The sequence below is a fragment of the Crassostrea angulata genome, chromosome 1 (assembly GCF_025612915.1).
Source record: "Crassostrea angulata isolate pt1a10 chromosome 1, ASM2561291v2, whole genome shotgun sequence".
NCBI lineage: Eukaryota > Metazoa > Mollusca > Bivalvia > Ostreida > Ostreidae > Magallana > Magallana angulata.
Window position 1 is genome coordinate 29,412,965 of NC_069111.1, and position 21,585 is coordinate 29,434,549.

Genomic DNA, 21,585 nt, shown 5'->3' on the forward strand with positions numbered 1-21,585 from the left:
TTATTTTCTACTAAAATGACAAATAATAACATGTTTTTTAAAAAAAATTCTGTTAGCCTCATTTTAGTAGGAAAAGCCGTTTAGATGCCTTAATTGAAGCAAGATTGAATTATTGTCGTCCTTTTCGCAACTTGAACAGCTATATATTCCTTAGAAGAGAAATCTTGCCTCTGCCAAAAATCAATGATTTTTTCAAATCTTATTTATGACAAAAGTTTAGGTTACATGCAGACTTAGCATGCTAGTAGGTTTTTGCAGCAAAATAAAATTCTAAAAAATACAGCCAAAATAAGAGTCTTTCGTGTAAAAGGCCACGTGTACGTGTGGGTATCTCACGCTGTGTTTGACCACAAAACTTTACTGCTTTAGTTATATTTTTATGTTCTTATTGAATTTGAACAAATTCGGGCGTTCGTGTTAACGTCTGTTTGAAAATATGCCCAATCTACTAGTATCAAACTCCAGCTCGGAGAATGAGAATATACGTACAGATATAATTCAGCTTTTTGCCTCTGAATCATAGATCGACGCAACGGGGCATAATGGCAATGATACTATAAATGAGCGACCAAATACTAGAAGCACAGCTTCGACAATTGTCGCCACAAATTTCAAATCCGGCAGACCAGGAAAAGGTAAAGACAACTAAAAAGTTAAGCTCTATCAAAAAGGTGAGCAACAAATGAAAAAATGAAGAAAAAACTGTAAAAAGTAAAATCAAGAAGAAGAGTTTAATCCATCCCAACTATTATCGGTATTAAACGACCCAGAACGAATGCAAGAATTTTTTCCGTAACTTGATATTGATCAGAATGAATTTAACAATGAGAGTAATTTATTTTTAGTTGATAATGACCCTGAAGTGGTTTTTGATGACGAGAACTGTTTCTCTGCCAAAAAGATTTGAAGACGATCCAAAATTTTCTGAACCAATTTCTGAAAACATGGCAAAATTAATAAATATGGGATGTACTCAGAAAGCTGATCTATTTTTGGAAAATGTAAAAATTCCAGAGAATTGCGAAAACTTGGTACCACCTTTGTTCAATTATGAGATTTCGAATAATTTATACCTATAAACGTTCAAGAAAGGAATACATGTAGGACCTTACAAGATGATCAAAGAATTTTGGGGCTTTCCATTGAACCGATGATAAGTTTGGCAGAAATGTTTGAAGGGGGCATGGTCATGATTTTGGTCAAATTTTATTTTTCGGTTTTTATTATTTACAATGTTTAGGGAATGTATTTTTCATGATCAAATGAAATTTGGGTGCCAGTCGATGAGTTTTAAGCAAGATATAGGGCTCACATTTCTTCGTCATGTAAACAAGGCTCGTGTCCTGTTTTTGTTTACATAGCTTCAATATACATGTACCAGTAAACATCTTTTTCCAGCTGATTTGTCTATCTTCTTATTCATTTTAAGCATAAATAAACAGTTCCTAACGATTAACGCATGCATTTGAAGTTTAAAACTGGAGTTTTCACTTCAACATTTAAAATGTAAACAAAAGCTTTGTTTACATAGCGAAGAATTTTAGGCTATGTAACTCGCTTATAACTCAACAAATGACACTCAGATTTTGGTTGCCTGATAAAAATGCCTTACTGAGGCATTGTTAACATTAAAATCGAAAAAATAATTTTTTTTACCAAAATCGTGACCAATCCCCTTTAAAACGAACAAGTTGGAAATGAAAAAGCTAAAACATGTGTATTAGACGCAATAACCCTTGCATGCAATGCAATGCTATTTATGATTTAAATGTGGGACGCTGTTTTATTTTAAGGCCATTTGTTCAGAAAAAAATTCAGCAATTATGTGCTGCTACTGCATTGTACACAAATTGAGGAAAAAAATTATCCCCATCTGACATAATAAAAAGAATAAAAGAAATCACTGATGCTTCAAAAATAAATAGACAATTGACAGGTTATCCAAGAAACATTTCAAATAAGTACAGAAGAAAAATAAACTTCAGAGGAAGGGATAATACAGTCCCTACTCTCGTGGAGGCGGCAGAGGCCGGTCTGGAGGCATGTCAAAAGACTCAAGATTAAGCCGAGGACAAGGTCGGGGCTACAAATACCAACAGAATTTTTAGATGTGATCAATGTACAATTAATATCAGGTGGTTTAGCAAATAAGGTAAAAGAATGACAAAAATAAGTTCAGATCCTTGGATTTTGAGCACAATATCGGGTTTCATGAAATTCCATTTCAATACAAAATTCCACACCCAATCAAATTTTAAATCATTCAACAGCAAACCGAAATCACAGACCAAGTGGTTTTTGGAATTTCTTAATAAACGGGCAATAAATAAAAGTAAATTTGAAACTAATCAGTTTATTTGTAATATTTTTCTTGTGGAAAAGAAAAATGGTAATTTTAGACCAGTGATAAATTTAATGAAAATGAAAGATTTCATTTTATATCATCATTTGAAGATGGAAAATTTAGATGTTGTTTTATTCTCAATAAAAAGATATTCATAGTTTGTAAGTATAGATTTAACAGCGTACCTATTGATATGAAAGACAAATGGACGTATTCGAAATGTTTATGGAAAGGGGTTCTGTATCAATGTAATGCACTGATCTTTGGTCTGGGTTCGGCTCCCAGAGTTTTTATTAATTTTTGCTTTTATTCGGCAACAAGGAATGTCATCATTTTATTATATTGATGATTCATTAATTAAGGCAGATGATTTTGCTCAGGTGGAACAACATGCACATTTTTGGTAGATTTAATAGAGAAGTCTGGTCTATTTTGGTACCGTCTACCACAATCCATTATTTAGGGTTTATAAAAGACAACAGCTGAACACCAACTGGCTTATTTTTTGAAATTGAACATGCATTTTAGCAACCGACCTGCCACCCTTTTGGTGAGCAGGTGTATGGCTGCACAATAAATCAATCAATCAATCACTACATCAACAATCAATTGTTCAATCAATAGATATACACGTAAATTATTATCTCAGCAATAGGACTGTTCAATCAATCAACCCATGAATAATCAATCAACTTGTTAGATCAATCAATATAAATCAATGATATTAGCAATATGATTATTGAATCAATTAATCCTTAGTCAATCAATTTATCATTGAATATAAATCGTATGCGATAATTTTGCCGTTGGAGTCCTAAATGTGCTTTTTCTTCAAAAATGCAAGCGCGTTTTTCTTGACCTGTATATGATACATTTACATGTAACGCAAATATCATAAATGATATATCAAGAAAAAACAAAATTCTTACGAATTCTAATTAATTGGTCGTTGATTATCTGTATGTCATGAATACCAATGATATTGGGGAATGTTATTGGTATTGTTTCATGCAAATTCACTTACCCTTAAAATACATGATATTTCAAAGAATTCGAAAATTCACCACAAATTAGGAAGGTTCTAATTAAACAGGTGTAGGTTTTTTCCAAAACTTGACTAAAATTCTTTAACTTTTATTGTATGAACTTTTTGTGTTTGCGGCTACAAAATTCATTGTTAGCAGTTCTATTTCAGCACTGATATTATCCTCGTGAAATCTTCTGGAAAGGGCAATGAATAAATGTCCGCTTCGGGTGCGAGCGATCTGAATCTTGCCCACTGTTAACCATAAAAAGAATCAGCGATCGAGTTATTATTTATAACAGGTCCAGTACAATCACTATAATACGCTACGTAGCTAAGTTTACCTTCTTAGGTATTTAAACCCACCGGTAGTAGCTTTATTTACCTTCTTGATATGATTTTAATAAATAAAAAGCTAAATATAAAAAGTCGCACGAAAAAAAGTGTGGGTCATGGTGGCGGGAAAGTGCTTGGTTATCACAACAAAAAAGTCGTCATAAAAGAGCTGCGCTTACCTGTAATCATCAATATTGATGAAGATAACTGTGCGAAGGTGTCCCCTTTCGTGTGTGTGCGGGTTACTACTGGCCTTGTTAAGAATGATCCACACACCAAGTTTGTCTAACAGCAACCTGTTGACCCAAGGATGGCTGCAGTGCAGTGCGGAAGTTGATTGTCGTAAGCAAATGAAAATGATGAGATCCGAATTAAATGATAATTGTATAGCGCGCGTTTGGTGTAAGAATTCAATCAGAGTGGGTGAAAATAGAATTAATTAAGGTATCTAACACTATTTAAGATATTTCATTTTTTTTATTGTAGAAAAATGCCTCCAACATACAAATGCAGCTGAAAAATACACGATAGACACTCGGATATACTAAATCTTGATTTTAAAATATCCACAAAAATGTGTTATTGAAGCACTATGCAGCGGTGGTTTCCTGTCTGCTAGGGCTCTGTATTTATGCACTGCTTGTGCAGATTATGCTGAAAAGAACTTGCTTTGCAATTCTGACAAAGACACTGATAGTAAAGTTGAAGAAATTATAAATTTGATCAAAAACAATAAAATATCGAACATCAAATTGCTAGAGTTGTTGAAAGCCATTATTGGAAGTCAAATACTAGATCTGTACATTGATTGTGCTACTATGCAAAAGCAGTATAAAGACTATTACTTTTTACAAAAAGTAAATGTTGTAAAATGGGTGAAAGACAGAAATTTCATTATATTGACAATTCTTTTATCACTTCTAGGTTGTGAATTGGAAAACTTGTCTAGCAATTATTTTATTCTTTTGGCTTTCTCCATTTAACAGTTGTACTGTGTATTGAAGAGAAATGTCGTTTTGCCATTTTCATTTGGAAAAAACCTGAAGTCTTTTTAATTTTCGACAAATAAAAGTGTTTGCGCATTGAATTCCTCGTGCGGTCCAATTCTGAACTAGATAAGTGAAAATTCCAAACTTTCTGTTCACGTCCCTCCAAATAACAACGTAATAACATATTCTGACAACAACCACGTGTTGGCCAGAAATTGGAGGGTACACTTTGACGCAAAAGCGATTTTAAGTGCGATTACTACAATTATTCATGTGTTTCCTTTCCACCAATGCAATGTCCAGTTTCATCCCGGGTTATCGCCCAGATCAGATATTGGTTGTACATTGTATAAAGCAAATTTCTGTTTCCCATGGCAATCGCGTATATCCCTTTTTCCTCGGACCTCCGAAACTTTTCGCACACTCCGGGAAAATTTCATTTCAGATAGATTGTCCATCATTAGGAAAGAGCAGAAATACGAATTGACCGGCTATTCTGATAATGTCAGTATTATAGTGTATAGGAGAAAGAAGCAAAAATGTAAGGAAAACACACCAAAATCTGAGGTGAAAGCCGACGTATACAATTTTGTAACGCATCATCATGATGAACCTCCGGAAATCATTGTGGCATTCCAATTTCTAGAAATCCATGCTTCTATGATGCTGTTAAGGATGTTCTTCAACAAATTAAAAACGATGTAGGTATATCCAATCATAGATCATGGTCCATAATAAGGTGTGATGGCCTTCCTTATGTCATTGCATCAAGAGTCATCAAGGAGACTGCTGATTTGCAGAATATATTGCTACAACCAGGCCTTGGACACTGGGAAATGAATATGGCAAAAGGTAATATTATAATTTCTATTCTTTTCCGTTCAATCAACAATAAGTGTATTGTCTTCATTATGATATAAATTATTTTAATTTTCTTTACATATTTAGTTTTCTTTCGATAGCACTTATCAAACTCGTATGGAACATAGTTGGAGAAGACCTTGCGAAACTTTTGGAGCTTGGTTGCCCGTACTCGGGCCTGCCACAAGTTCCATGTTGATTGCTACTGAAGATTTTTCAACTGGATGTTGGTTTCTTGAGACAACGACAATATCATCCCTCTGGAGTATTAAGGTTTGAATAGTCTGTGTCGTATCCGAGAGAATCATTTGTGATACAATTGAAGCTAAAATAAACTGAGGCCAAAAGTATTGCAACAAACAATGAAAGCGTATTCACAACTGTGATTGCTTCAAATTTTATTTTTAATGCTGACACGTAACTATGCATGTTCGGAGCACAGTATCCGGGTTGAAATTTATATGGGGTATGATTTATTTAAGGAATCGGTTCTGGTTCCCATACGCAGACGATATCTGGTGCAGAGACTAAATGTAAACAATGTCGAAGAAAAAGAGAAAACTGTCAACAGATTGAAAGGAGCGGATCGTAATATTGAATTCAAATGGATTAAACAGCAACAAAATAAGTGAATCATTGGGTATACACCCGAGTACAGTAAGACCTATTTTGAAGAATTTCTTCCAAGAGGGAAGTGTTGAACACGGTCCCCGAAGTGGAAAATCGCGAAAGGCAGAAGTGGGTGGTGATCGGTTCGACCAAGAGGAAAAATTCAGCAAACTCTGACAAAAAAGCAAAGTCAACCGACAACGCCGAATTTTTTGGTGTCGAGGAAAAAGACATTGGCAATCTGAACAGTGGCAGAACGTAATATTTTCAGACAAAACACAGGTGGTAATTGCGCAAAATAACTCTGTTAGTTTGTGGAGAAAAACGCCTGAGAAGTAAAAGCCCTTACTTATCCAACGCAAAACGCCAGTCGAAGTGAGTTGTATGTTTTGGGGGTATTTTAGCTGCGATGGATAATTAAACTCCACACAGTACATTAAACTATTAGATTTTCATTTATAGCCTGTTATTCATTTTGGGAAATCGTCCGTTTTTTCCAAGATGAGAATGTCAATTCTTTATACTCTTCCACATGTAAACAGGAAAACGGTATTAAAAAATGTAGTGACCTGCATTATCCCCATTTCTTAATGTCATTGAAAAGGCTAAGTGGATTCAAAGTTGTGAAAATTAAGGGTCACGCCCCATTACATGGGGAAACAATTAGCAAGTTAAAGGTGTGAAAATCATGACTCTCGGCGATAGGTGTGGCCACAATAAATATGTAGAGTATATCTTTAAAATCTTCTCAAGAACCATTTGGCCAGGAAAGCTGAAACTTTTATGGAAGTAGTCTCAGATAGTGTAGACTCAAAGTTGTAAAAATCATGACCCCCGGGGGTAGGGTGGGGCCACAGTGGGGGTCGAATTTTGACATAGGACTACTTAGAGTAATGCTTTAAAAATCTTCTTAGAAACCATTTGGCCAGGGAAGCTAAAACCTGTATAGAAGCATCCTTGGGTATTGTAGATTCAAAGTTGTGAAAATCATGACCCCTGGGGTTAGGGTGGGGCACAATGGGGTTGAGTTTTAACATAGTTAAAAATAGAGTATATCTTTAAAAATCTTCTTCTCAGGAAAACTGAAACTTATGTGGAAGCATCCGCCGGTGATGTAGATTCAAAGTTGTGAAAAGCATGACCTCGGGGGTAGGGTGGGCTACAATGGGGGTCGAATTTTTACACAGGAATATACAAAATATATCTTTAAAATCTTCCTCTGAAGAACCATTTGGCTAGGAAAACTGAAACCTATGTGGAAGCAGTCTAAGATAGTGTAGATTCAAAGTTGTGAATATCATGACCCCCGGGGGGAGGGTGCGGCCACATGGGGGTCGACTTTTCACATAGGAATATATAGAGTAAATCTTTTTTTTAAAATCCTTTAATTAAAAAAAAAACATTTGCGTAGAAAAGCTGTAACTTTAGTGAAAGTAACTTCATTTAGTGTAAATGAAGGGTGGGGTCACTTTGGGGATCCAGTTGTACAAAAGAAAACATTTCAATTATATACAAAAATTGAAATGTTATTATATATGCTTTTACTTAAACGCAAGCATTTTTACATATTGCTGATTCTTTAAAACTGTTTAAACTTTGGCCCCTGGACGATTATTGGGCCTCACAAGGGTTCAGAGTTTGATGAAGGTTTATATCCTGTATATATAAACAATTGTTTTGGGGTCTTTTGAGAACTGCAATGCTGAATGTGATATGACTATAAAATCATCAGGTTAGAAAAGGGACTTGATTATAAATGTAAGAATATTCAGAGAGAAACTGATTTTTTTTTTTATACAGGATCAACATGTATTATACCACATTGTCCAAATATTTTGTATTATGACTCCATGAAGCTGATTTTGTCATGCCTATTGTTGCTCAGCTGAGCGATGTGGCTCATGGGCCTCTCGTTCCCAATTACGACAAAGAGCACACGGTGGGTGTGACCGGTAAGCAGATGATGCTCACTCCTCCTAGACACCTGTTGCTACCTCTATCTTTTTAGAGGTCCGTGTTGCTCCGTTTTGAATTTGCATTTCGTTTTATGGATTTTTGATACGGTTGATATAGTTTGTTATTGTCATTTTTCATTATATGTCTTAAATTTAATTTTGTAAAACATTAACCTGTATCAAAACCTTACAGTGACAATTTGTATATTTCTGATTGTCGTAGTTTTGACTTTCAAAAAAATAACTTAAAATCATCAACAAACTGGGTCATTTAAATTTTAATTTAAAAAAGAGATATATTTCCAGTTATACATCAATAACATGTCCAAAAACAAACTTGTATATATAGTTGGTTATCTGGCACTAAACTAATCAGCCTTTAGTCGTTTACCTATAATTTAATTTGATAAAATAAATTCAGTCTACGACACCAGCAAACAAAAAAAAGTATTCGAATTAACCGCTGGCTTTTACACGGCAAACAAAGTAGTGACGTCCGATTTGGATTTTGTTGGTTGCCGTCCAATATTTATTAGAGTTTGTTGCAGAACACGGATCATATGCGCAGTAGTCTGTTGCGCATGTCGTTGGATCGCTGACTCTACCGCACAAGGCGTCACTAGAGGCTTTGATAGCATTTTTATATTCCTGTGTGTTTCCTTTTTTGGCAACGTTCCAAGCTTTTGTGTGAGCAGCTACGCCCAAAGTTTCATACTGGTAAGCACCACCAGCAGTCTTTTGGTTGACAACTGCATTAAGCGTATTGGGATACCCCGAGTGGTTTATTCTGTTGACAATGCTGTATGCAACTGCTAACTGCCCTCTTGCCGTTTCCCCTCTGGCTTCACCAAACACAACTCTTCCAACAGTTTGAAAGTTAGCGTCGGTACTGAAAAATGCATTCAAAAGTAACAGTGCAGTTGAAACAAGCTGAAAAAAAGCTTAGATTATATATTTGATTTTTTTCCCAATAAATTTTAACATAATGTCATTTCTTTTTCGGCACTTTTGAATTGTCTTGAAAATATAAAGCTTGCGTTATTTTAATGACACGTATAGTATGAACGTTTGAAAGTATTTTAATTCCTTATTTTTGCATTAGATTCAAATACATATTGATAGTTTAAAATTTACGTATTAGAAAAAAATCCTGTTTGAATCTGACAAGTTTGAATCCAAAATAATGGTAATACAACATTTCATAAATAATAGTATAATTATAATAATATGTAATGTATGAAATTAAGTCATAAACGTATAAAATGAATATTTGATAAATGATAAAAAATTATAAGAATTTCAAACATATATAATCACACCGCAAGAAAGAATTACACATGTAGTCTAAAATTAACGACAAACACATTTAATTTAAATCAAGCTTACCATAATTTTCCACTTGATGCTAAAATGGAAATAATAAACACTACAAGTTAGTGCAAATGATTAATATTACTGTCCAAAAATGAGCTGAATGTATTTTAATAACTACATTAATAACAATTATTTAACTTTTATATACATGTTTAGGTTTCCTCATATCAAAGATGACATCGTGTTGGTTTTGATACTTAACTACGTTCGCTGACACATTACATATGTAGCAAAGATATTAACTGTCGTACATTAACAATGTCTTATTTTTGGAGAGCCGTAGAGTGTAGCTAATCGGAGAAACAAGTTTCGGCGCAAAAAGAGATACTGTGTATTGACAGTTGTGTGTTTTCCAACTGTAAGGCGTTCATGATGTTTTGCTTCGTTACAACAACTTTTATTTGACATGACCCTGACACTGAATATTTAAATCCATCATATTTTTTCACTAAAATCTTTTAATTTTTTTTTCTCGTTTGTTTTCCCCTAATCCCGTGAAATATAAAATGAAGATTTAACCACATTTGCACAACATGTTCAATTTAAGAAAAACTCTTTCCAGTCACTTTGACATATTGGTTTTATCATCAAAGCATTGATCCCGGCTTAGTTGTCTTGTGTTTCCCGAACGAGCTGTTTTCAAAAGCAAATGACCCTGGTATCTTGTAAATATTGAGTTTGATATCAATAATGCTATCAATAATTTTTTAATAGTATGGATCATTAAATATTCGATGTCGGTGAGAGTACATCAAGTTTGAACTTTTTAAAATAATTCAAAATCCTCTGCACGTTTCGAAGTCATGAAAACCACAACCAAACGCATCAACCAACTGTCCTACACTAGTATTCTAACAATATTACAAAAGGGAAATAATTAGAAAGTTGTTCTAATAGGCTAAGCTTAATTAATCACAATGTGTGTACACTTCATTTTTCCGTTTCGTACTTTATTTAACAAAATAAACGCACAATGTTTTAGTTGATAAACATTCGTAAGAATGACCTCAAATAATTAAGTAACCTTTTGATAATAGTCATTCATAAATTGTTAAGAAATGATGTATCCAATCTATACAATATTTAGGCGATAAACGTCATAGTAGTTTTCCGTTTCTTTTTCCGTTCTACGTTTTAGCAAAACACGCTTATACTGTTTACCAAATAAATATTTCATGTCTCTCATTAAGAAATCGTCGAAAGAATTTTGGACACAAAAATATGTACATTTGTAACTACCTGACCGTGGGACACAGCACTTCCTGGACGCTGATCCACCACACAATCCGCTCATGTATGTCCCGCTACAGGACACGGAGGTCTGTTTTATCCATGCAACGTTTATCAGCGACTATTTATACAAAAATGAACAATTAATGATTTTATCTTTTAACCACTTTCTTCAAAGCAAAAAAGAATAACACTGGACAAATTTGGGTTATTATTTTAGAAAAACAGAACCTTGGTTGGAAATACAGCACTGTCTAGTTCGTCCACCATTACATAACCCACTTTGGTAATTATCACACGGTATGGAGTTCTCCTGACATTTTCCTCCTTTTTGTATACATCTTGTGTCGCCTTTTGTGATGAATACAAATAAACAATTATCAGAAAATGTCGAATACATATGCTTATAAGGCTAACAAGTTTGCAACATGTATATAGATAAAAACTATTATTAAAACAAAATGCATGAGTCGTTTCTTTAAAGCAATATGAGCTGTATTTTTCAGAATTTTATTTGCTGCTAAAACCTGCTAGTATAACAAGTCTACATGTAACTTAAACTTTTATGATAAATAAGATTTGAAAAAAAAACCATTCATTTTTGTCAGAGGAAAGATTACTGTTCTAAGGAATATATAGCAGATCAAATTTTGTACAGGACGACAAAAAAATTCAATTTTGATCCAATTAAGGCTGAAGTTCTTAAAAGCCTTTTCCACAAATATAAGTCTAACAGAAAATTTAAAGCCATGATTCTTTTGTCATTTTAAAGGACAACAACATTTTTGTACAAAAAAATTTCAACATTAAAACTGCAACTCATAAACATTTTAATTAAGATATTAGAAATATTAATTAGATGTGTTCCTACTTACCTGTTGCAGTCTGTATGATAAATAAAAGTATTAGCGCACAGCCGTTCAGAAGACCTCCTGCTTGCATCTTTCGAGACAATTTTTCAATTTATTGTTGTGTCATTCAAATTTGTCCGTTTTATATAAGTCAGGCCTAATCATGATGCGCAAAATAATTCAGCATTGATAAATGGACTTATTTTTAAAAAATAAATATATAAAAAATTATACTGCTGAGCAATTTAAAATGATCAAAACAAACGATTAGTCACATGAAAATGAAATGGTACCGGTGCTAATTAGACAACATATTGTTCACTCAAGGTCTTAAAAAATGAAATGAATTGCGTTGCAAATCATTCATTCTCTTTTTAAACACAGTACGTCAACATTTGATATGCCTAAATGACACAGTTTTATCCCAACATGAAAGAATATGCGATACAAAAAATGACTGCACTTCAGCTTAGTCAGAACCGTCCTTGATATTTAAAGACTAAAGATCAAGATCTACTGAAGTAATGGTGCCTACATGTACCTGTTTATGAGATTCAAGATGTCCAAAAATATTTAAGCCCGACCCCACTCTCTTCTATTCTCATCGGAGAGCGGGTTTAAAATATTAAACCCCCTCTGATTTTCTTTTGCTATTGGACAGAAAATTCAAAATATTATGGCTTCGAAATATTGAACTCCCTTTGGTTTTTTACTTTTTTATTGACGAGGGGGTTAAAGATAAAAGATGTGGCTGGTTAATATTGACCCCCCCCCCTTCTGATATTCACTGCTAATGGAAAGGGGGTTAAAAATGGCTGCGAAATATTAAGTGCGATTTTGAATTTAAATTCTCATTGGAGAGAATGTTCAAATATATTGGGCGCGAAGTATTAATTCCATCTTTTGATTTTCATTTCTCTTTGAAGAGAGAGGATTTAAAATATGGCCATAAAATCATTCTTTTGACTTTCAATTCCAATTGTCAGAGGAGGGTTCAAAAAGTAATATGGACGCGAAATATCGAACTTCCTGCTATTTATTTTTATTTTTTTTTCGCTAGCTATTTGAGAGAATATTAGTGAAATATTGAAACCCAATCTTTCTGCAGTTCTCATTATTACAAATATATTGACGGATACTTTATTCGAAACTGTCCCCTACCTTACAATAGAAATAGGATATTGGTATTCTCTTGGGTAACACTATAGTTATATGTTTATAGGACGGGAGTAAAAGGGTTAATACCTGTCAACTGCGTATACAAACTGGTGGTTAACATTTAATCTGTTCCCTTCATTCTTTCTGGGACCTGACTGACAGCGTTAATGTATGGTATCCCCTCTAACATAAATTCATGCCAGGGATTGTAAATTGACCTGCCAAAACAAAGGGTTGCTTATCTTGCTTATTTTTAAAAAAAATATTATATTCTATAGCTATATACTGATCAATTTATTTGGACTGCGTGAGACAAGGATGTAAAGAGTACCATGCTTTGTTTAAATTCCTGAGAAGGCCAGAGGTACAGGGGGAATTGCCATTGAAGCTTAGCTGTGTCAAAGTACATTTAGTTTTAAGTTGTTGACTTTTTGAATTAATTGGTTTTATATGCCAACATATGTTCATTTACTTCTTGTTGAGAAATATGGTGAACTATTATTAGTCAGGTACATATATCAGCTACATTCGAGTCCCATGATTGTAACATGTAAAAAGTGTAAAATTCAATATAAAAAGATTGATTAGTAATGTTGCCTGATAAAGGATATATATGTACATAACAGAAAGTGATTTGCAGTTTAATTCTTTTCATTAGATTTAACTTTTTGTGTGCTTTTGCTACTATAATATAGATGTCGTATATTTAAAGTTTTCAGAAAAAGTTTTTTTAAGGTGCTAACGGCTTAACAAAAGTTGAACGAGGCAATTTTGAAAAATCATGCAGAGAAGGATTTTCGGTAACCTTTTTATCTCACCGAGACGTTGTCAAGGGGAGCTTATGCTATACTCCCGGCGTATTGATTATATTAGCCCCTTTGGGACGAAAATATTGCCCTCCGCTTCGCGTCGGGCAATATTTCGTCCCTCGGGGGCTAACACAATCAATGTTGCCCTCAACCCCAGTCAATATTTGTATAATATTGTATTACGTGATCAAATACAATTATGTATAATACAATACAATGTCATATCTTATGTTACAATATCATATCTCATCATTGTTTATTACGGTATTTTATTGCATTATATGATATATATTGTAAGTATGATATGATCCAATATATAAATTTTATATTATTATTTTGATTAACATATGAACATATGATTATAGGCTTTAGACAGATCGCAAAAAACTACACATGACACTTTACCCTCATCAATGGCTTTTAAAATACAATCTCAAGTTTCGATAAGTTGGTATACTGTAAAATGGTCCGTTTAAAACCTGCCTCATATTTGTAAAAAAGATCGTTGTCATGAAAACAAAATGTTCTTATACATAACTTAAAATACTATGCGCTCCATTATCTTCCCGACCCTCAAAAGTGAAACAGGTCGGTAATTAATCAGTTCAGACGTCTTTCTTAATAAGGGGAAGAACAATCATATTTTTCATGAGCATGGGAAAATCCAATCATTCAATAATTTGATACATAATAAACACAAAGGAATAGCAATTATATACATGTACATTATGCTCTTCAACATTTCATGGCTTATGTCATCTTGACCAATGGATTTGTCTGAGGGTAAAATTGTAATGCTATCAATGATTTAGAGTGCTGTTTAATCTATATTCATTAATTTACTTCTATAAATATTATAAATTGAATACTTCTTATAATATACAAATATTTTTAAAAAATGATAAAAATGTTTTACTTTACTAATATCGCTTATAAAAAATCTCGATTAAATTGGACTCAAATAAAAACTTACTATTTAAAGTTAATAAACGTAATTTTTCTTGTTTATTTTGATTTTTAAGGTTTTTTTTAAAAATAAATTTCTAATTTAATTGGCTTGTTATAAAGTAGAATTTAAGCAGAGGAAATTCGGATAAATTTTTGCCGATTTTGTTTTCCGCTAAAACATTTTTGGCAGTATTATTCTAATATTATAAAATAAAATTTTACATTTCAGTCTATATAATTTTGCATATTTTCTGTTGGTTTTACCTGACTTATTCATAGAAATAATCGTATGGCATGAATTGCAAAAAAAAAAAAAAAATAAAAATAAAAAAAAAATGATGATAACCGATAAAAGACACCATATCTCAAAACTTTGATCATTGACCTCATATAACTTTTATGCCAACAGAATAAGGTCGATAAAAGTAGTTTAATACTATAAATGTTTTTGTAATATCATCATTCAATTTTTTTGTAAAATTGGATCAAAAATGGGTAGGGATTTGAAAACTGATAGCGGAAATTCAGATTGGAATAATTTTCTAAAATTGTTTCTGAAATTAAATGCTTTGTATCTATTTAGTACCACTACCATTCATAAACTGCGTTTCATATTTTAAAGTGTTAAATTGTTTGTAATATTTTCAAAATTAAGAAAATCTCAATCATAGGGTAACAATTTTATGAGATTTTCCTTGATTTTCAAAATATATTCAATGACCATAAACTCAAAAAGTAGGTCATTGACCTACTTTTTAGAAAGAGAAAAATAACACTAAAATCAAAGGTCTATAACATACAATAGATGGCTTTTCATTGCCATTAATGGATTTAACGTCATCCTTAATACGACCTTTGATTTTAGGCGTGCTTTTTCACGTTGTCATAAGAAAGTGGCATTTAACATTAGCATTTAACAGAAGAGAAACCATAATTCCTTTTTTGGTAATCATAAGATGAAAAGTAGTAAAATTATAAATTTTATTTTTAAATATAACTATAGATTGCCTTTAAGGTCATACGCTATCTTCTTGCAGGATATAGGGATTGCAGGACGATGCACGAATAATAGTTAAACTGCAAAATAGAAAAAAAAAACCCATGAAATCATTTTTATAAATACATCTGTCATAGTATTCTCACCAAAATATTGTTTAAACATCAATGACAAAGATTGTTTATGTCTGGTCGTGCATCCTATTTCTTCCTAGTTTACGTTCTATAAAAAGAAACATTTAAAACATCGCTATAAAATTTTGAGTGTGTTAAGGTATACAGACTGCGGAAATAAAAGAAATAGATTCTAAGATCAGAAAATATGCTTCGCATTTTAACTGATAAATACAGAACCTTGAACACTGCAACTTTTTTTTCTTTTTATTTAAGGTGCATTCGATAAGGAATCAATGACATAAGACCTGTTGTTTAACCTAATTTGAATATGGTATATGTTTATGCAATAAAGAAATGCCTATAGAAATCGGTTATATGAGTTGGATTGTGTCTGATCTTAGTTCCGTAAACCATTTTATCTGAATAAGAATCCAAGGCATATAAACCCTTTTACCATACTGAACTCTAAATTGTATGGAGGCATGTAGCATCGTTTTCAAAGATGAGAGGCCAAACTTACAAGCAATCCAGAGGTCACATTGCTCACCTGAGCAACAATAATCATAATTGATCAAATCAGCTTTCTTATATTAAATACAACAAATTTGTTATTCAAGATTTGGAGAGGTCCAAATCTACCCCCCCCCCCCCCCGGAATGAGGTTTATGTTGCCGTTTCGTCTGCTACCCCCAACTTAAGCATAGACCTGACAAGATATCTCAAGGCCCCTCTTGTACAATCCTTCCACCTCTTTCTAGTATCTGCCGATTCTTTTGTTGTATACCTCGAAACGTGTCTGGTTTGAATAGATATAAAATCTATATGTGTGTACCTATTTGGCAATGAACATGATCACCGCCGTGAGACCAGCCGCCATGTTTTGTACATTCATCTCTGAAGGCCTTTTCTTGTGCTGCTTTTTCTCTACTGTTTTTCTCAAGTTGAATATCAACAGCTTTTCCGTTATAATGCTTTGATCCAATTTTGTGACACGCTCCAGCAATGGCGTTTACCTTAAATTAACAAAGAGAATATTTTTTTTATGCACAAATTTAGGTATCCAGTTAGAACAAAGCTACAGGAATGTAAGTAAACAGTTCGGGAAATGGTTTGGTAATACAAAACTTTACTTTACAAAAAACACGCCACCCCTCCTCACCCCCACCCCAACACCTCACGCACACAAAATACCCGATAAATTGTCAATTGTACAATTTAATTGTTGAAATATACCGCACGCAAATGGTAATCAATAGATTTTTAAATTTAACCCCAAAAAGAAGGAACATATAAATCTGTAATAATTCAATTGAATATACAGTTTTACCTGAAATGGGTATTTGGTAGAAGTTCCCAAGTCGTAAATATATTGTAGAATTTTCGAGTCCAGACAGGTAGAGCCACCTGGTGCCTGCCCTTCGTCACACTTATAACTGAAATACATTGTTAAAAGATATACATGTTATGTAATTGCCACTATACTGAAACAGATATATTACTTAATAAAATCTGTAAAACTGTCTTAATAACACATGCTCTGGTTCAAATTGATAAACACAGAAACATGATTTTTACATAGTGCATTTTAGGTAGTCCATCCATAACTGAGGTGAATTTAACAAGTTTGATCGATATAAACTACATTGAATACGTATTCTAAAATTATTATGAGGCTGACATAAACTTATAAACTCGGGAGTATGTATGTAGTCGACTAAATAAACTTTTTGCACTTGGAATTTTTTAATAGAGTCTGCCCTTGCAGAGATTAGGAAAATTCAATTTCTATAAATATGTACGGTAAGTTATGAATTTTTCAATCTGATTAAAATCAGATCCTTTGATCCGCTCACTTAGATCGCTACAAGGAGATACTAGTGTAGCGATCTAAGTGAGCGGATCAAAGGATCTGACAGCAATTTGACAGCAAACCGGGTATTGTTTTATGTGAACGGTATCCATAATCAATTCGACAACCCTGAATTGATAAATCCTACCTATCCAGACAATTGGAGTACTGAGTACAGTTCACAGTACTCTTTATACAATATTCTGCAAAATAATTAATAAGTTCAACAAGTATTATTTTTCCTAAGCTATTAAAAACTCAATACAAGTAATAGGTACAACTATGGTACATGTACAAAATGATCTGCAAAGCAACAAATTCACATCTTGAAAACTGTAAGAGGAGTTATCCGTACAATAGGGATGCCCTATCTGCAATTTTCTGCTAGAAAATTATTATTGCGCAGACACATGGACGGAAGGACAAGGTAATTCCTATATCCTAACCTCCCCAATTTTGTTTGCGGTGGTGGACGGGGGTATAATCAAGGATTTTCTTGCTATTTTATATCCCTTTTTTCTTCGATTATACACTCAACGGCGCTAACTTCAAAATCTGCTTAAAAGATCACCTTGATCGCTTGGCTACTTTTCCAGCACATGAATCTCTTATATTGCTGTAAGGATCTGCACCATCATTCACTCCAGACGGATTTTTTTCTATCAAGGTAATCTTTGGTGAGTTTTTAATCTTGCATGCTACTGCCGCTGCTGCTGCACTACAACTCCCTGTTCCTAAAACAATGGAGTTGATTGATTTATTTTGATGACTTTATAATTAATGATGAAAAAAGCAATCCTATAAGCTTTTGGTTTCCTTTCTCTTTTTTCTCGATATGAAATGATGGGACATAAGTTCTTAAGTATCTTCTAGTATAATTGAAACATTTTTTTTTATCTGATTAAAGATTTCAGGTTAATATAAACAAATTAAGTTTTCATAAAGATTCGCCTCTTGTGTTATGATTAGTAAAACCTGCATGCATAAGTTACAAAAGTACACAGAAATGCAACTTTGATTTCATTTGAAACCAGCGATTACCTGACTGAGAAACACAGCACTTCCTGGACGCTGATCCTCCACACAATCCGCTCGTGTATGTCCCGCTACAGGACACGGAGGTCTGTTGACATTTACCTCCTTTATCTGTGCAAGGTTTGTCAGCGACTATTTATACAAAAAATTAAATAAGAGTATATTTACTTATTATATATTCTCAAACTAAATATAACAATCCTGAATACTTTGATTGCTTTTATATATATATATAAAAAAAACAGAACCTTGGTTGGAAATACAGCACTGTCTAGTTCGTCCACCATTACACAACCCCCTTCGGTAATTATCACACGGTTTGGAGTTCTCCTGACACTTTCCTCCTTTTTGTATACATCTAGTGTCGCCTTTAGTGAAAAATGCCAAAATATGAAAAGTTTTCAAACGTAGGGACGAACAGACGGACAACAGTCAATCAAAAATGATGCGATAACAAGTTTATATATTGAATAAGACCAACAAAATCATAAATAGAAAAACTTGAAAAGAAGATCTATAAGTAGTTTTTCAAAAGTTCACAATTAGACGTTTCCCTGCTTACCTGTTACAGTTTGTATGGTATACAAGAGTATAAGCATACAACCGGCCAGAAGTCTTGCTTGCATCTTTTTGTGAAAATTTTTCGAATTGTGAAGACTAAGTGTAATATCTGTCCATTTAATACAAACTGTACTCCGTGCCTAAGCATGATGCGCAAAATAATTAAGCATTGATAAATAGACTCATTACATGTAGAAAAAAATTGATTTATTAACAATATCTATAGTTAATGACATTGTCAATCAATTTAAAATGTACATAACATTACATACGATAGTAATATGATAATGAGTGACAAATTCATTGAGTGATGCAAACTGAAAAAAACATATTGTTTACTTGAGGGTCTAAGAAGATGAATGAATTGCATTGCAAATCATTCATTTACTTTCAAAACACGCCATGTCAACATTTGTTTTGCCTGATGGAACAGTGTTATTGCAGTATGAAAACGAATATGCGATGCAATTGAGTGCAGAATTTAGCAAAGTCCTTAAACTGGGGCTGACAAAATGTATTTCAATAATGAAAATGAATTTTTATAGAGTAAAATAAATTGAACTTATCTGTTATCGGACACGTTACTGTCACAATGTCATGTGTTTTCTGCAACTCTTTAGTCCCGTACTACTGAAATACTATACTAAGTGTACAAACTTACTGTGTGTATTTATAATAATAAAGGTTCCAAACCCATTTACAGAGAAAAAATCTTTATAAGTATAATTTGTTCAAGTACACGCTTACTAAATAAAAACCCAAACACGAAACATTTAAAGTTTGAGATCTTTTAATCCAGTTGAACAACATTATGGTACATGTACCTGGAATAAGAATCTAATCCGATCCAAAATTATGACATTTCTCAGTTAACAAAAATATACATGTAGCATTTACATACCGAAAAAGAACAATTGAAGATAACATTTCACGCATATATTGTTAAACATTTGAACGGCCAAATTATGACGTTATAAATTCATTTAAAAGAATCAATAATTTTCATTGCTATATCAAAGTATCTTGTTTTGTTTGTTACCATTTTTTATATGAAGAAACATTGTACTTTTTGAATAACTCGTAACAATAAACAACTTTCCCGTTGTTATTAAAATGTAATGATAACAGTGATATAAAATATGCATTTCATCATCACGTCAAATAAGCAAGTATTCCATGCAATGTAGTACGTACACACCTCAGTCGTAACGTCAGCAAATGTCGTTTAACAAATAGATAACATAAATGTTAAAAATTCAAAGATAACCCACTAGCCAGAAGAAAAATATTATATGATAATTCGCAAAAATTAGATTTTTTTCAGAATTCCCCAAGATTTTAATGCAATTCTTAATGTTTATTAATGCAATTTATAACACAAAATGTAACAGTACATTGTACAGGATTCAATTATTTATTTGCATTATTTTTCCACTGGATATTATTATAATTTAAATGCATAAAAATAGAAAATGATAATTGTTTGAATTTCAGTAATTCGTGTTGTTCGGTGATTTGAAATTCTGTCATATTAAATACTTAAGCCTCTCTCTATTTTAAGCTAAGATACTATTTACCATCCACGAACGAGCAGGTTGAGGTACAGACCGCTGGTTGAGTTAAAAGGTAGTTGGTGATAGTGTGGACTTTCCAAAGTTAGATGAGTAAAGGCTGCATGAACTGACCCGTAGAAGTATCATGTATCAAATGCGCCTCTCCTATAGAAATGCTCAAGAACACAAAGAAGGTGACAATGCCAACCATACATATAAGAAGAAAAAAGGTATTTTGAGAACTCTTATGCAGAGCCAGCATGTATCGTCCAAGACCTACCAACTCTGGAATAAGGATATTGATATCATTGCATGGTATTGCAAATTTTAAGCTGGTGCGCGAGGTTGTTAGAATGTGCGCCAATGCATCAACCATTATGTATACTGGTTATGTAGAAAGTTTATTTTCAATACTCAAAATGTCATGACCATTTCTTTAAAACAACATAAAAAGATGATGTAATTTAAAACTCATGAAAGTGACAGACTATAAGATTTCAACGAACATGCTCCATTTGACGTTAGTTTGTAGTTTGCAAAGGTAAAGGAACGGTCTCAAATCAATATTGTTTCAAATTTTCAAGAACTTGTCATTTAGAGCGAATATCGTGATTTACTGATGTTATGTTGATAAGACAAACCGGAATAGATGGTGTGACGTCATAGATTAAAGTTCAATGGCAGCCCCCATGGCGGCGGGAAATTTGAATTAAGCGATCGATTTTCTTGATTTATTCATTCTTCCGGGGTTTTTAATGAAAATAAATACGATTTACAATTATAGTAGATGATAATTAATTGATTTATTGTACAACATATTTTTAGTTTCCTTCCCCAGGCATAGGGGCATTTTAGCTCAGAAATACCTTTTAGACGGACCAACTTTTTTTTAAACATCAGAAAAATGGTCATAGTAAAGCAATTTGATTTTTTTATCATTTGATAAATGTTCATCATTTATACATTGACATTCAAAATTTTGATTT

The 21,585-nt window shown here is 32.9% G+C and overlaps 1 protein-coding gene and 1 pseudogene across 1 annotated transcript in view; both read right to left on the minus strand.

The window, feature by feature from the left end:
- LOC128157124 (uncharacterized) overlaps positions 1-4,007 on the minus strand; it is a 36,122-nt gene extending 32,115 nt beyond the window's left edge. The window contains exon 1 of the mRNA XM_052819524.1: positions 3,884-4,007. Coding sequence (XP_052675484.1) covers positions 3,884-3,893 — 10 coding nt within the window. The 5' untranslated portion in view covers positions 3,894-4,007. The remainder of the gene's footprint in view (positions 1-3,883) is intronic.
- Positions 4,008-8,386: 4,379 nt separating this feature from the next.
- Positions 8,387-19,166, minus strand: LOC128157144 (uncharacterized; annotated as a pseudogene).
- Between the last annotated feature and the right edge of the window lie 2,419 nt (positions 19,167-21,585).